The sequence below is a fragment of the Capsicum annuum genome, chromosome 5 (genome assembly GCF_002878395.1).
Source record: "Capsicum annuum cultivar UCD-10X-F1 chromosome 5, UCD10Xv1.1, whole genome shotgun sequence".
Classification (NCBI taxonomy): domain Eukaryota; kingdom Viridiplantae; phylum Streptophyta; class Magnoliopsida; order Solanales; family Solanaceae; genus Capsicum; species Capsicum annuum.
The window spans coordinates 17124838-17143005 of NC_061115.1; the positions used below are offsets into that span (position 1 = coordinate 17124838).

At 33.7% G+C, this 18168-nt stretch overlaps 2 protein-coding genes across 2 annotated transcripts; both read left to right on the forward strand.

The window, feature by feature from the left end:
- The first annotated feature begins 522 nt into the window (after positions 1 to 522).
- On the forward strand, positions 523 to 4232 carry LOC107870372 (pentatricopeptide repeat-containing protein At2g13600). Its single transcript, XM_016716881.2, has one exon. The coding sequence runs from the start codon at positions 1395 to 1397 to the stop codon at positions 3621 to 3623; it is 2229 nt and encodes a 742-aa protein (XP_016572367.2). The 5' UTR covers positions 523 to 1394; the 3' UTR covers positions 3624 to 4232.
- A 3168-nt stretch (positions 4233 to 7400) lies between these two features.
- LOC107870373 (FAD synthetase 1, chloroplastic) lies at positions 7401 to 15622 on the forward strand. The gene is made up of 5 exons (XM_016716882.2): positions 7401 to 7732; positions 12188 to 12240; positions 13234 to 13369; positions 14701 to 14876; positions 14963 to 15622. Exons 1-5 carry the CDS (start codon positions 7482 to 7484, stop codon positions 15487 to 15489), a joined length of 1143 nt encoding a protein of 380 aa, XP_016572368.1. The 5' UTR covers positions 7401 to 7481; the 3' UTR covers positions 15490 to 15622.
- The last annotated feature ends 2546 nt before the right edge of the window (positions 15623 to 18168 follow it).

Genomic DNA, 18168 nt, shown 5'->3' on the forward strand with positions numbered 1-18168 from the left:
ATAACAAGATCTTGCATCCTTTGTAATAATATTTCACCATAATAGCCAAATTTTCTTTAGACTCGATTTTTCATATTATGTTATATTACTATATGTTAGGTATAACAAGATTTCGCCATAGCTGCCAAAAATCAACCCAAACAAACATGTTATAGAGAGGTCTGATTTTGTAGTATTATCTCTAGTAAAATTGCACAAGTGAAGTTAAAGGAGGGTAGAGTATACGCGGACTATTATTCCTACCTTGTGGAGTTAAGTTTGTTGTTCCTACCTCGTGGAGTTAAGTTTATTTTTAAAAGATCCTCGGCTCAAGTTCCGCAATTCGAAGCAATCTGTAATAAAATCATGCAATAATTGAAACACAAAAAATGAGGGACAAACAAGCCAAAAATATCATTGGACCTTTATGGAATCTTCAAAAAAGATCCTGCTATAACCAAATCATATCTTTTTTTGAATAAGTAGCACTAGTTTTGCCGCACACACTCTGCACTTTATGAGATTACACTAAATATATTTTTTCAAAAATATCTGAAAATATCCTTCTACTTTCGTTAATTAGTTAAGTTTGTCTCTAATTATACTAAATATACCCTCACGTTATCAAAATCAACAAAAATCTCTGCAAGCTGGCAGTCTTCTTACACATGAAATCTCTACTTTTCTCTGCATATGATGTTCTAACAACATGCCCTACACTTAAAACATGCTTAAACCCCATGTCAACTGTTCGAAAGACACCTCTTTATTCAAACAACTCATCACTTATTCCCTCTTCTCCCTCCCAGACTCAATCCCCTTCGCGAAAATCCTAGATTCTTGCCCTGGTGGATGAGTTGTGAGTGGTCGTTCTCATTGTTATGCATTCCCGGATATACCAGAGGCAGAGGCTTCCGATACAGTTATCACGACCAAGTCCCAACATGTCATAAAACACTCAAACATCCTTAAACACCATGTCAAATGTCAAAAGACACCCCTTTATTCAAACTGCTCATTCCCTTTTCTTCCTCCCAAACTTAACCCCCTTCATGAAAATCCTAGATTCTTGCATTGGTAGAGGTGGCGGTAGAGGAGTTACAAGTGATCACTCTTTTATTGTTATGCATTCCCGAATAGACTAAAGGCAGAGACTTCCGATGCAGTTATCACAACCAAGTCCCAACATGTCATATATAAACACTCAAACATCATTAAACCTCATGTCAAATGATTTGTTTATTCAAACAACTCATAACTTATTCCCTTTTCTCTCTCCCAAACTCAACTCCGTTCGCGAAAATCCTAGATTCTTGTAGAGGTGGTTTTCGGGTAGACCAGAGGCAGAGGTTTTGGATGCACGACCAAGTCCCAACATGTCATAAACACTCAAACATCCTTAAATCCCATGTCAAATGACAAAAGACACTTCTTTACTTAAACAACTCATAACTTATTCCCTTTTCTCCCTCCCAAACTCAACCCCCTTCGCAAAAATCCTGGATTCTTGCATTGGTAGAGGTGCACCACGAACCGGGAAAGGTAGCGGTAGAGTTACTCATTGTTATGCATTTCCGAGTAGACCAGAGGCAGAGGCTTCTGATGCAGTTATCACAACTAAGTCGCAACGGGTCATACACACTGTCCATTGTCGAATTATCAAAACCCATTTTAGCTCAGAGGTTTTCATAAACAACAAGTTGATAGACGGTTATGGGAAATGTGGGATGTTAGAGTATGCGAAGAAGGTGTTTGATAAAATGCCTGAGAGAAACACTTTCACTTGGAATTCAATGATAAATGCATATACAGTATCAAGATTGATTTTTGAGGCCGAGGAGCTGTTTTGGTTAATGCCTGATCCGGATCAGTGTTCGTGGAATTTGATGGTTTCAAGTTTTGCTCAGTGTGAATTGTTTGATTCGTCGATGGAGTATTTCGTGAGAATGCATAAAGAAGATTTTGTTTTGAATGAGTATGCTTATGGTAGTGGTTTAAGTGCTTGTGCAGGGTTGAGGGATTTGAGAATGGGAATTCAACTTCATGGTTCAGTTGCTAAATCGAGATATTCGAGTAGTGTTTACATGGGTTCTGCGCTTGTTGACATGTACTCGAAAACGGGTAATGTGGATTGTGCAAGAAAGGTGTTTAATGAGATGTGTGAGCGTAATGTGGTGTCATGGAATAGTTTGATTTCTTGTTATGAGCAAAATGGGCCGGTGAAGGAGGCGCTTGAGGTATTTGTTAGGATGATGGAGTTAGGGTTTAAACCAGATGAGAAGACCTTGGCTAGTGTAGTAAGTGCTTGTGCAAGTTTGTGTGCGATAAGAGAAGGTAAGGAAATTCATACACGAATTGTGAAGTCGGATAAGCTTAGGGATGATCTTATTATATGCAATGCGTTGGTTGACATGTATGCTAAGTTTGGGAAAATTGCGGAAGCTAGATGGATTTTTGATAAGATGCCAATCAGAAGTGTGGTGTCACACACGTGTTTGGTAAGTGGTTATGCGAGACTTGCAAGTGTGAAGACTGCGAGAGCCATGTTTATGGGGATGATTGAAAGGAATGTTGTGTCTTGGAATGCTCTTATTGCTGGATATACACAGAATGGGGACAATGAAGAGGCATTAAATCTCTTTCTTATGCTAAAGAGAGAAAATGTTTGGCCAACTCATTATACGTTTGGGAATCTTCTCAACGCATGTGCGAATTTAGCTGATCTGAAGCTTGGTAGGCAGGCTCATGCACATATTTTGAAGCATGGATTTCGTTTCCAGAATGGACCCGAGCCTGATGTTTTTGTGGGAAATGGTCTAATAGACATGTATATGAAATGTGGATCAGTTGAAGATGGTAGCTGTGTATTCACAAAAATGGTGGATAGAGACTGGGTTTCATGGAATGCCATAATAGTTGGATATGCACAAAATGGACATGCTATGGAAGCGCTTGAAACTTTCAAGGGTATGTTAGTATCCGGAGAGAAGCCAGATCATGTGACTATGATTGGAGTTCTCTGTGCATGTAGTCATGTAGGATTGGTTGAGGAGGGACGTAAATATTTCTATTCCATGGGCACGGAGTATGGGTTGACACCGTTGAAGGACCACTATACATGCATGGTTGATTTACTTGGTAAGGCTGGTCGCTTACCAGAGGCAAAGGATTTGATTGAGTCCATGCCGATGCCTCCTGATAGTGTTGTATGGGGGTCTTTGCTTGCGGCATGTAAAATTCACAAGGAAATTGAGTTGGGAAAGTACGTGGCCGAGAAGCTTTTGGAGATTGATCCTACAAATTCTGGCCCTTATGTTCTTCTATCAAACATGTATGCTGAACAAGGAAGATGGCAAGATGTCAAAATGGTCCGAAAACTTATGAGGCAGCGAGGCGTTGTTAAACAGCCTGGCTGCAGTTGGATTGAAATACAAAGCGAGGTTCATGTTTTCATGGTGAAAGATAGGAGACACGCGCAGAAAAAAGAGATTTATCTGATATTGAATACACTAACTAAATTTATGAAGCTCTCTGGCTATGTACCGAATGCTAGTCATTTGGATGCTGATGAGGAGCAAGTCATGTTGGGTTTTTCCTCATCTGAAGAGTTTGAAGAACCTGTAATAGCTGCCATTGCATGCTAAATTGCGGGGACCCTTCACTTTCGATGTTGCACCCATGTTGGATTATCCTAAAATACACTGCTTTTAGAGAATCCGACGCATGCCCGTTGACATTTCTGAAGAATCCGAACGACATAGATTGCATGATGTTCAAGGTGAAATGGAAATTGCTAGTTCCCTGTACTTGTCTAGAAAGAGTTGCACAACATCTGTAGCCATAATACATTGATGGGCACTTTAACTTGGCCTCCGATGGTAGTTGAACACCCCAACTTTTATTGTGACCGTCTAGACATTTCAACTTGATATAGGTGCATCTCGTGAATACCTTAGCATAAAAAATGCACATCTAGAGTTCTAGACATATTTAAGGGGGTGCATTCTCAAAGTTGGAATGTTTACGCGGCCACTTAAACCGAGTTAAGATATTTAGATGTACATTTTCAAAACTGGGTTGGGGTGTCTAGTTGTCCGTTGAAACCAAGTTAAGATGTCTATCTATGTATTATGGGTATTTTTTTTAATGTATCCTCCCCATATGCCAAGGGAAACAGAGATCAGAGCACATTAGCAAATGTAATTTAGAAAATGTTATCAGAATGTATCTCACTTAAACAAATTTTACGTATTCATCTGTAGTGGATCATTTTTTTTTTTTCTCTATGACAACTTAACTGTCTGCTTTAGTGGACCCTTAATCTGGGATGCTTTGTGCGTTAGACTGCCTTTTATACTAGTGTATCATGATTTCTTGTTGCTTAGCTTTCTTCTCTGGAGCTAACCTGATTCGGCTAGACAGCAAAAGATTCTTTATTTAAGCTCGTATACAAAAATAACAAGAAAATGTGAAAGATCCTCTATAGTTTCACCGATGTATAAATTTCAAATATAATTAACCAACTCATGAAAAGTAAGAAAACATAAGAATTGACAGAGTAGATTTCACTTTTCCACGTTTGGCCATGAAGTAATAATTTTATGGAGTTGGAGTTCTTGTTGAGTTTGGCCATAAATATAAATTGAGGGTGTTTTTGAAATTTTGTGAGAGAAATAGGCGTGACAAAAGTGAAACTTTTTCAAAACTAATTTTCACTAAAGTGAAATAATTTTTATGGCCAAACACCACTAATTTTCATTTTTTTCTCTAAAGTGAAATAATTTTATGAAAAAAGTGAAAAAAAAATTATGGCCAAACGCCTACTAAGGGGTCGTTTGATATAGTGTATTGAAATGTTAATATATACATTAGTTTAATGTGTATTAATAGTACCTTGTTTGGTATACCTTTTTACGCGCATTAGTTATACACTCTATTGTGTATTAAGGTGTGTATTACTAATACCTCAAAATTCATGACATTAGTAATGCAATGGATCTAATGCATGCATTAACATGCTTAAAGACTCTATTACCCCTCAAAAAAAAATTTGCATTCTTTCCAACATATATATTGAGGGTATTATGTAAAAAAAAATAAAAAATTTAGAAATTATGTAATTCATGTTTTTTTTAATACATCGAACCAAACACTGCATAAGCAAAATATAAGCATAACTAATGCAAGTATAATTAACTCAAACATTACTAATACAGTTTGATGCCTAAATGTACTAATAAGGTGACTAATCACAAAATTTTACCTTACTCTATATCAAAAGTCAACTTCACTTTTTATAGTTTTAATGCTATTTTGATTTTATAAATGGATTGTACTATACATTCCAAGTGCAGAAGTACTTGCAGACAAATGTTGCACTTCCTTACCAATGCGTATAATTAAAGAGGATTACTTTTTTTAAGATTACATAATAGGAATTTTAGAACATGTGCAACAATTTTTTTTGAAATTTAAATTGAAAGTGCCTAATAAAAATATTTTATCATTTGTTCAAATGTTAATGAGAACAAGTTAAGTTTCAAGTCTATTAAGCTTAAAATTTAGAGGAAATGAGATTTCTTGACCATTTAAAAATTGAATTAAATTTTTTTATTTTAAAATTTCTTATGTATAAAAATGAACTACATCTTACTTCTCGGTCATAATTCCACAATCCCATCAACAACTTCTTGAAATTAAGCGCATCAAAATCTTTTGTGGGTAAAATTAAAAATTATAAGTGATTTACATAATCAATTCAAATTTACTAAGATTTTGAATGAAATAATTCCTCTATCTCATTTTAATTGATCATCTTATTATAAATATATGTCCTAAATTAGTTGTACACTTACTAAAACAAAATAAAATTAATTAAAAATAATTATTTTGCTTTGAAAGCCTAAACAAATTTATAAGTCCCAAATATTCATATGTCCTAGCGAATTCATTAATGAAAGCATGTTTTTCATAAATGATCTTTTTTAAAAAAAAATAAAAATTGGGCTGAATGCCCTTTATTAGGAAAACACAAAGGAAAAATTACAGAAACTAGCATCCTTAAAACTATAATTACAATAAATAACAACACTTTTTTAAAATTACAACTTATAGCAAAAGTAGTAATATTTTACCCACTTCATAGTAATAGAAGAATATGTATTTTTCAGTTGTGCATATGTATTTATGAGTAATACATATATATTTGTATATGTATTTATAGCAACATTTTACTTAAATACAAATACAATTTGTTATTTTTCATAATTATGAAACTGTTGCAATGAAAGTTATAATTAAGACTACAGAGTTGCTATTTCTGAAATTTTCCCCAACACAAATGTATTCAAGACCATGCCCAAAAGTGGCCTGGCCCAAATACAACAAAATATACTAAATCAAAGCACTCAAATTAGGAAAGTGAAAAATATACTTCTCAATTTTGCTGAATTGCTTCTGTTGTAGAAGTCATCTTTCATGGCTGCCAATCTTTTCTTTTTCCATTTCAATTAATATTTGTCCGTTCAAGTTCTTCAACCGTTGAAATCTGTGGATTTTGTGTCATGAATGATCTTGATAAATGATAAATGATCTTGATATCATCAATATGTATAAAAAGTAAATTATTAACTACTTCCTCTATCTCAAATTATCCGTCCTAAATTTCTTAATTTGATTTTCTATTTTACTTATTTTTTTTCATTAATCAAGATGAAACAATTTTTTTTTCATGTTTTATTCTTTGTATTAATTATTTTTTCTTTAAATTAAAATATAAATATCATTTAATATAGATATTATGATAAACTAATCATGTTATTAATTATTTTTCTTAATCAATATCATGTTAATTTGAGATGGATAATTTGAAACGAAGGAAGCATTTTATTTATAATCTTTTAAGTATCCTAAAATGAAAATTAAATATGAATTTAAACCCATAACTTGAGGAAAAACTTAATCACACCCAATATATACATCAAGCCAAAACATACATATTATGTTATAATGTAAAATTTATTTTACTTAATCGTGATAAATTCACATATATTTAAATGTATTAAACTATTCAATTATAATAAATTATATTAACTTAATATAAATATCAAAATTAAATAAGCTTTTACCTAACTTGAAAAATAACACCAAAAAAGGAAATTATAACTAGGGACTCAAATACGTCCACGCGATCGCCCTCCAATACTATCTCCATTTCTTTTTATTTTATTCATTTAGATTAGACACCTCTCTTAGTAATTTTTTTAATATCTCTTAATTAAATTTTATATCTCTTTTTTAAAAAATTAATAATCATTATATTTGTTAAATAAAAATTGAATAAAACAAACTGTTCAAATTATTTTAAAAGATAAAGAGTAAGTATTTATTTAGAAATAATTCAAACAAGACAAATAAAAAAAAAAAGAGTAAACTGCCACTATACAACAACAGGCCGAACCCATCTCATATGTTTTATTTTTTCTTGTGATGAAAATTAAGAAATGTTGGGTGGGTGTAGGTGTAGTAGTATTTCTCATCACTCAAGTTTTCACCAATTCTCCTCCATTTTCTTCACTGTTTCATCACCAACATCTAATTCTTCCTTCAACAATTTCAAAATCAAATTGAGGAAAAAGAATAGTAGCAGTGATACCAGTTCTTATTTGAGCAATAAAGTTAGTAATTTTGGGGCCAATTGTGTTCGACCCAAATCTTCAGATAGTCAAAGCTCTTTGCTTTCTGAAACTTTGAGGTAATTTATCATGATTTGAGCAATAAATGTTGTTACTTTTTTTTTTTTCTGTAATTTTGAGGTATTTATCATAAATTTAGTGATTCTTGAGGCTAATTTAGGTGTTTATCATACATGTTCTTGTTTGGGTGGTAAAAATTTAGATATTTTTTTGGGTAATTGTGTGGTACCTATGGTAGATTCTTGTTTGAGCAATGAAGTTAGTTATTTTGGGGGTCATTTGTGTTTGACCCAAATCTTTAAATAAGCTCAGTTATCTTTGTGCAATAAATGTAGTGATTTTGGGAGTAATTTTGAGGTACATCATATATATTCTTTTTGAGCAGTAAATTTAATTATTTTTTTTTAAGCTAATTTTGATATATTTATCATAAATGTTCTTGTTTGGGCAGTAAAATTTTAGTTATTATTGGATTTTAAACCAAACTTTTACAATCTTTGATATCTAAAATTCTGTACTTTTTGAACGTTTGAATTAATTTATCATACTTTTGAGCAGTAAAGGCAGGAGTGACTCAAAGGTAATACTATTACCGTCAAACCTCTCTATACTGTCAACGTTTGTCTGAAAGTTTCATGATTGCTATAGTGAGATGTTGTTATATATGCATACTGGCATTTGACATTTAAATCTCATTTAGCTGTTACAACAAAAGTATGCAAAACTAGAAATAATATGAACGTAAAAAAGGGCAAATATCAGTAACCTTTACTCGTGAAGTTATGACCTAACTAATGAGCACCATTTAAACACAATCTATTTCCTTCTAATTAGATATTAGTACTTAAAATTTACTATGTGCATGACATTAATGATGAGTACCATAAATATTGTGGTACTTTATTTTATACATTATATATTAATTATCAAATATTATTACATAATATTTGAGTATGATTATTACTGAGGGGTAATTTATGTATATTGTATTGTTATAGTGTCTGTCATTGTTGTTATAGTTATAATGTTGTTATAGAGAGATAAAATATAACATGGAGAATTGGTTCTTGAAAAACTTCGGCCGTTGTAATGACATGTCGGTACAACGAGGGATTGTTATAGAGAAGTCAGACTGTAAAACATTTGTTTTAGACTCCAAAAAAATTTAATAGTGAATTTTATTGTTTTAATGTCATTCAAAACAATATTGAAGATTGTAAATTATAAAAGATACAAAATTTAAATAAAAGAAGAAGAAATAAGAATTTTTTACTTTTATCGAAAGTCATAATACATAAACATGACTTTTAACTTGACACCAAATTGTAACTATGCCTTTTAACTTTGCCAGTGCACAAGTAGGCCCTTTAAATATATAAAAGCCGAACAAAAAAACACTTTAATTTTGCAACTTATATGTGTGAAACTCAATCGCTCCTACGTGGATTAGTAATCGACTCAGATGCTGCCACCTAATAAAAAAGTCACATTACAATTATGACCTTTAACTTTGCCAGTGCACAAGTAGGCCCTTTAACTATACAAAAGGTAAACCAAAAACACTTCAATTCTAACTCTGACGCGCGTGGTTTTGAGTGTATACACGCATTTTGTCAGGTAAGATTGGAGTGTTTTTTGTTCAGCTTTTGTATAGTTAATGGCCCTACTTGTGCACTTGTAAAGTTAAAGGTCATAGTTATAATTTGGTGTCAAGTTAAAGGTCCTTTTTATGTATTATGTCGTATCAAAAATATTCTAGAACTTTGAATTTAATAACTCAAATTGTCATATTAATAAAATAAATTTTGTACAATAACGTCAAGGTAATACATTACAAATAAATGACTAAGTTCTTATTAATGTTTTTAAGAATAATATACTAAAAAGTATGTAAGAAAAAAAAACTTTAAATTATTATTATATTTGTGTGTTCGTGCATATATTTAAGACCTTTGACTAGATCACTGATTTTTTTGTGATATGAGTAAATGTAGTGATTTTTGGTAACTGAGCTATATGTCATATACGATCTTGCTTGAGCGGTAAAATTTTAGTTATTTCGAAATTTTTCAATTGATTGTATACATCGTCAATCTTATATATTTTATCATGAAGTTCATTGTTGAGCAGTAAGCTTAAGTTATTTTTGACACAATATCATGAATTATGATACAATGTTGAGAAGAAAGGATTAAATAGGAAGAAAGAAAATTGTTAAAGTAGAATTTAAAAGTTAGGTATTACTTTTCATTGCACCGTTCATTGTTCACACAATTAGTTACTACTGTTCCAAGTTGTAGTTAGGTAGTTATTCTGTTACTTGTTAGCTTAGCTGTCAATTGCAGTGAATGAGATATATAAATAACTGTAAGCTAATAATAGCACAATCTCTGTTCTTCTCTCTTCTTCTTCACTATTTTCTTGGTTAATTTCCTAAACTTGGTACCATCTTCTTTGAAAATTATTCTCCTAGATTAACACATTTCGCTCAAATTCCTTGTTCTTGCATCAAATTATCTTCTTTGCACAATAAATTTAGTGATTTTGCGTACTTTTGAGTTAGTTATCGAAATATTCTTGTTTGAGCAATGAACTTAGTGATTTTAGTGTCAATTGTTTTCAACTCAAATCTTCAGACATCCATAGCTCGCTCTTTATTTTTTGAAAGTTTGAGATAAGTTTTCATGAATTTTCTTCTTTGAGCAGTAAATTTACTGACTTTTGGAGTAAATTTGAGGTATTTATCATAGCGGTTCTTACTTGAGCAATAGATTTGGTTATTCTGGGATTTTTTCGATTGTGTAACCCAAATCTTCAGAATATTCAATTCTTTTTTTCCTTTCTGAAAGATTGTTGCAATTCGACATATCTATTCTTCTTTGAACAATAAATTGCGTAATTTTGGCCCCAATAATGTGGACCAATAGTAAAATGGCATCATCTGGCGAATGAGTTAGGGTAGAAGGGTGGGCTAATCATTCCATGCATTTCAAACCGTGCTTCACTAGCCATCTGGGATTTTTGGATTTTATGAAAAGAAATAAGAGTGGATATGCTAACAACTCCCTAAACTATCACTCTTTTTGTAAGTTCCGTAGGACCTAAATCACCATGAATTCATGTGAAACCCCCTCTGGAGGAATATGAACGGTATGTGAACATCACACTCCAAAAGTACCTGCAAAAAGTTCCAAGTGACAGTACACATGGAACCCCTAAACTATCACCGTTTTACGAGTTTCATGCCTAAACTATTGAGTGTTCACAGCACCCTTTGAACTTATTGTGTCATGTTAACTCAATTTTAGAACTTTTTTCATCTCCATGCGCCTCTCAACAAGTTATCCCAAATATTTTGCCACATATTCAACCAAGGAGTTTTAATCTAAAGAGTATTATAGTTCAGCGGTAACAAGAACACTCAGTAGTTTTGGTATACAACTTGTAAAATGGTGATAGTCTAGAGACTTTTTTAACATGTTCACTCAAAAAATAATTGAGCGCTTTTGAGGTCTGTTTATCAATTGTATTTAATCCGAACCTTTAGATATCCAAACTCCCTGCTTTCTTTTAGTTTGAGGTAAATTTGACCTCTATTCACTTGTATTCCTTAAAACTTTTTTGTCGGGAAGACAAATGTATAAAAAGAAGGTTTTTGAAACCTTGATTTGTAAGCTCGTGATCCTGAAAATGGAATGGGTGAAGGAAAGGTTGGCTGTAGACCTTTTTTATTACTGAAATAAGATGAAAGTGGAAAGTTAGTTAACACTACAAGTTTGGATCACATTTTTGACGAAAACATTATGTAAAGTTTATTGCTATATCATATAAATAGGGGCCGTACGCTTTTGTGGTTACTTTAACGAGGCCTGGGCATGCGGGGGAGTGTTAAGTATCCCACATCGGAAAAGGGATGGGTAATTGGTCTCCTTATATGGACTTGGACAATTCTCCCCTCATGAGCTAGCTTTTGAAGTTGAGTTAGGCCCAAGATCCATTTTTTTTTTACATTACTAAACTGTGGTGTGTTCAGTTTTTACTGTAACTGTAGATCTAAAATAAATAGATTATGATATTTCTCTCTTAACTGTTTAAAGTTTTAGATGAAAGGTTCACACAGTGCTGCACACAGTAGAATAGTTCCACCTGCTTGGCCCAATAGAAAGATTCAGGTGCTGCACGCGAATGAGTGTGTTGTAGACAACAACAACAACAACAACAACAAACCCAGTATATTGTAGACGTAAAACAAATAATAAGAGTGTCCTCCATGTAAAAGTATAAGTTTTACATGAGATAGTTACACTTTTAAATAGTTTCATCTGGACATACTACTCGGAGTAGTTTTCATATATGTTTAATTGAAGCTTACAAATGCCAGTTTTTCCATTAAATCTAAATGAAATCTTTTCATTGTATTGCATTGACATTGTTATGTCATTTTTGTATTTAAGTATGACTTTCCTTCGAATCCCGGTACTTAAATATGTGTTCTTCACAATTTTCATGCAAAGCCAATCTGGAACAGATGAGGAGCCTCCATCAGAAAGATTGCCCATTCTTGCAGGTTTGCTCGTACCCATATATTACTTGCAATTAAATTATGAAACTGTATTACATGTATGCTGAATTTATCTTTATACCAATTTTCGTTAATTCTGAATCTTGAAGTTTCTTCAATGATTAAATGCTACACAACTACCTTGTTCTACAATTGTTGTCACTGTCAGCCATTTGTATTTCATAATTCTTGGTTACATTGCTATTGGCTCTTATGCTTATTCTTTCCTTCTGTAATTTTTTCTATTATCTTTGTTTCTTGTACTTCCCTTACGTCTTGTTCGGGACTGCTTAAGATTGTTTTTCTTTGAGCCGAGGGTCTATCGGAAATGACCTCTCTACCTCTGAGGTAGGTGGAAGGTCTACGTATGCTCTGCCCTCCCTAGATCCCACTTTGTGGGACTACATTGTGTATGTTGTTGTTGGTTTCTAAATAAAATAAAATGTGGGAAATAGGTAACTAGATGTAGCCATTTCTGTTAGTGATAATAAATATTATGTGTTGCAATATGTGTAATTCAGTCTCCTTAGTTATACTGCAAGTTCAAAAATAGCTTCTTATTTTCACAGCTTAGTGTCTTTGTTCTAACAGAAATTTGATACAAGATCATAGAAATTAAAAAAGAACACTTGAAAAGCTATGAAACATGCTCCAATACCTGAGGCATCACAAAGAAAAATATTGTTCATTCTCTCATCAGTATGTTTTGCTAACACTTCAGGCCTGTTCTTTCCATATACCTTTTACTTATGTTTATATAAGAAGATCAGCATGAATCTAGCTGTGAACAGCTGAATATTCAATCTACAATTTTATTCTAATTTCTTACGACATACAATTACTTTTTCAGATTAGTAATTTTCAGTTCTGCTTATTGCTTATCATCAAAGGAAAAAAGAGTTCCAATTCCACTTGTTACAGTTGTGTTGTAAACGAGTGGAAACAGAGGATTTGTTGGTATTATTATGTCGAAAAACTCAATTATTTTCATTTCAATAGGTGGGATAGTAGCTCTGGGGAAGTTTGATGCACTCCATATTGGTCACCGTGAGCTTGCAATTCAAGCAGCAAAGCGAGGAATTCCGTTTCTTCTTTCATTTGTTGGAATGGCAGAAGTACTTGGATGGGAACCAAGGTATAACTTCTGTTCTCTTTTATCTTTTACTCTACTGTCATAGAATGTTAAATAAAGAAATATTATCTCAGAAGATCAAAAAGGAGAGGAGGGTGAACTTCGACTTGACTCTCACTGCCACACCCGAGCCTGTAATAGTACCTAGGATCAGTCAGATTTACAACAACAACAACATACCCAGTATATTCCCACCAAGTGTGGTCTGGGGAGGGTAAGTGCACGCAGTCCATACCACTACCTCAAATGTGAGATAGAGAGGCTGTTTGCGATAGACACCCGGATCCAAATAACACAATCTAAGATAAGGAACAGTAAAAGAACAAAATACAATAGAAATTAGCATATTCAATAATACCATAAACAAGTTATTCAAGTAACACACCAAAAGATACAATATCCTAAACTCAGTCTAACCTTCTACCCTAATCCGCTTCCTCCACAACGTCCTATCCTTTCTGAAAATACAGATTTAAATTCTGAAAATGCAGTAGGAAAGAGCATTATCACATTCAGGGTAAGTTGCGCGGGTTCTTCACTTTTGATGCCGCACCCGTGTCGGATTCTCCAAAAGTATACTACTTTTAGAGAATCTGACACACACTCATTGACATTTTTGAAGAGTCCGAGAAACATAGCATTCAGGGAGTTCTATCTTGCATTGTCCAAGTGTGTGTGTGTCTTAATTTGTAGCAATATTCCACATTAGCTCCTCTGTGAACCCCGTTTACCTCTTTCGACAAAGCACTAGATTTGTTAAGTAGCACTCTTGACTTAGAAATTTCTGTAAATAGGATGGTCGACCAGAACATGTGCAAAGAAGGAATAAAATATACTTCATACATTTTTAGTTCATTCAAGTCTTTAACAAAAAGGATAAAATAAAGAAATAAATCAAGTAATCTCCACATCAGTATGTTTTCCAACAGGAATACTCAAGTTAATGTTCTCTCTTCTTTTTCTCCCTGATTTTAGCGAGAAGTGAAAGTGTGTGATGATTCCTTATAATCTTTTTTGCAGTATCTACTGTCTTGTCCTTCATCTAAAATTCGAAGTATGTCTTTATCAACATGTTACACAATCTTGATTTCCTCCTTGAAATAAAATTTTAATTTTTCCAAACTTTATTATACTCAAGTAGTATGTAGGATTAGTTGTAGTTTATTAAATTTGGTCTTTGAAGCTGGAAGGTGTTTAAACTCTGTCGAATATATCCTCCTAACCTTACTCAAGCTTATTGAGAAGTTCCTTTTTTCGTTAGTGGTCTTTATGAAATGCCACATCATGAAATGAGAAAGAATCTTTGTTTGATCATGTGTAAATTTTCTACACAGGGTTCCCATTGTTGCTGCATGTGATCGCAAAAGGATTCTTTCATCTTGGGCTCCTTATTGCGGTAATGTAATCCCAAGGGAACTCCAGATAGATTTTTCAAAAGTTCGAAATCTTACGCCTCGTCAGTTTGTGGAGAAGCTGTCCAAAGAGCTGGGAGTTCGAGGAGTTGTTGCTGGTATGTTGTAATATCCTAACTTGACATAGAGATTCTGATTTAAGCTAATAAAAGATAAAATGATGATGATATCTTGATAATCTCAGGTGAGAACTATCGTTTTGGTTATAGAGCTGCTGGTGATGTATCAGACCTTGTGAAGCTCTGTGACGAGTATGGGTTAGAGGCTTATATAATCAATTCTGTCATGGACACTAATCAAATTTCCGGAGCCTTAAACTCGCGTAATGGAAAGGAGAGAGGGCAAGTATCATCTACTCGTGTTAGGTATGCCCTTGACAAGGGAGACATGAAATATGTCTCTGAGCTGTTAGGTCGCAGCCATCGTCTTGTTTTAATTATGGAAGACCAAGAAAGGTTTAGTAGTGAGAGAAATAGGCTGTCAGCTCCAAAATCTTGTTTGTTGAATCTTGCACCCAAGGAAGGTGTTTATGAGAATTGTTCCGCTTCGATTGACAAGAATGTTATACCCTGCAGAGTAATAATTGATACAACAGATATTCATTTCGAATGCTATGAGGTAGCTAATTTTTCCTGTATTACTTCTCGAGATTTAAAGATATTGGGTATTGACTTTGGTAGTCCAGAGTTAGATGGGGTTCAAATTTTGTAATTCATTCCCTATAATTCGTTAGGGCAACCATTTTTGAATGTCCTGCAGTCTTTTAGTATGAGTACAACTCTTTACGCTATACATTTCTGCACAATTCACATACTTTTGGAGGGAATATAGCTGAGTTTACTGATATTCTGAATGCTAAGAAACTGATACTATGACCAGAATCGAAATGATAATTGATAAATGTGCTACAAGAGGGCATATAGAATTATGAAATGACTTTTGATCATTACCATACATAATGGATTTTGTTCTATCACTATAAGTAGATTGATTAGCATCTTGGTTACTGCTACAGTGTTGCGCTTTCTTTGCTAGAGTAGTTAGCACCTTGGTTACTGTTAACTCTTTCTTTGTTCTTCTTGTATTCGTTCTCTTTTATTACAATTCTGTTTATGCTTTCCGCCAATATCTTTAGTGAAGTCCATTTCCTTCAATTGCAGTAATTGTTGAAATGTGTGAACCATCTCATCTAAATCTTTGGACTGTTATAGGGGGGCACATTTACTTATTTTTAACTTGCAAGGCATTTCGCCTCATCTAAAATCTTAAATAACTACTATAAAAATGGAACACTTATTTCTTTTAACTTCGTTTTCTCTCCAACAGTAGTGAATGCAATGTCTATAATCACTGTTTATGACCACTTAGTGTGAGCATGTTTGAATCTTTATCATGAATTCTTCTTGTAGACTTCTGCTCTCTCATTCATGTTAAGAGTTGTTTTACATGATTTGCATTACCGGTCCCTCACTTCTATGAATCTTGTTCATCATCATCAAGTGGGTGGTCATCTGGAATATTTTGTTTCATGGATAAGGAAATCTTGCAGCAATCTTTAAGAGTACTGTTGAGCTAAGAGCAATGAACTAGAGAGTAATGTGAGCTAGAGAGTCATGTGCTAAGGCTAAGAATATGAAGCGGAAAAAAAAGGAGAAGACTTAGGGCAGGGAACTTGGTCCCTCTTGCGTTGATATGAGTTATTTGGAGAGAGAAATAGGAGGGTAATGGGAAAGGTTGCATCTCTGTTAACTTGAGGCAAAAATCTTGTTAGCAGTTTCAATGGGAATCCATAGGTACTTACTGAAAGTGAAGTTCTTCTTTGAAAGATCGTAAGATATCCTACACACTCGGCTATAACTGGTAACGAGAAGGTTCTGTGACTAATACTATATGTAAATCACCCTATGAGATTGTTTTCTCCACCAAAGCTATGATTCTCTTGTCGGTCTTCAAGTTGTTCCTGACAAATCAGATCAACAGGAAGGGGCTAGTCGTTGTACTTCTTTGCAGTCCTTTTGGTGTATAAGGACTTCAGTGATCTTTCAAGGATCTTATAGTCCTCTGTGGGTTTGCTTGACGGGTTGTCTATTCGCATCTGGAGTAACATGCTACTTGAATCAACATTTCGGGTATTCCAGCAGATGTTGTAAGTTAGATTTATGAACTTCTGCTGGCCAGTTTTAGCTAATCTACATTCTACATGGTAGTTTGATATCCTCAAGAGCTGGAAAATTGTTGTTCTTATGAAGCAGCACGGGGAATCCTCTTAGCCTCTTTTCTTCAAAACTTGCATTTTGCTAACATGAGTCATTTCTGCAAATGAAAAACACTCTGAATATATATTGACAAATTATAGCATCCAACGGTGTGGCCTAGTGGTCAATGAAGTGGGGTTGAGAACCTGAATCCCCACAGAGGCAAAAGAATACTAGGTGACTCTTTCCATCTGTCCTAGCCTTTGTGGACAGAGCACCTGGTGTCTGTTGTTGGTGGGAGGTGACAGGTATTCCGTAGATTTAGTCGAGTTGCACAAAAGCTGGTCTGGACACCACAGTTATCAAAAAAAAAAAATTGACAAATTATGTCAATATAATGCATATAGTAACTTATTTTTGGATTTCTATCACTGCCTGTTGTTTCAGTATCTTATTATCTTGTTGTTGTTCCTGTTTGTTGTTATTGCCTCTTTCACTGTTTGTTTAGCCGAATGTCTTTCAGAAACAACCTCTCTAACTTCTCAAAGGTAGGAATAAAGTATGCGTACACTTAGTTCTTTGTTTTCTCTAGACCTCACTTGTGGAAATATAAATACAAAGAGTTTGTTGTTGTTGTTATAGTGCATATAGTAAATATGATATGAGTGTTGTTCTTTTTTAATCTCTAATGGTCCCTTCACATTTTAGCAGTTACGTCCTTTCACCTTGGCTCATAAATCTTCCATTTCCATTTCTTGTTCTTCGAGATGAATTCAAAATTTGAAGTTCATGGATTTATAATAATGTATTTAAATTATAATACATCTAGTTTAATCCCACAAAGCGGGATATGGGGAAGATTAAGCAGGCCGTACCACTACTTAGAGGTAAAGAAGCCGATTTTGATTGATCGTCAGCTTAAGAAGGGACAGTCCAAAGCTCTATATATAGAGAACGAAATAATTGAAATTAAAAAAAAATCATGACAAATGTATCAAGTTAATATACAATTATAATTGAGCTGTGAGTCGAATCAACAGCAAAAACATACGTACCCAGCATGATCCTACAAGTGGAGTCTGAGGATGGTCAAGTGTACATTGACCTAAACCCTTATTTTATGTGAAGTAGAAAAGTTATTTTCAATAGATTCTTGGCTCGAGAAAATCATTTTAAAAACAAGTTTGAAAAATAC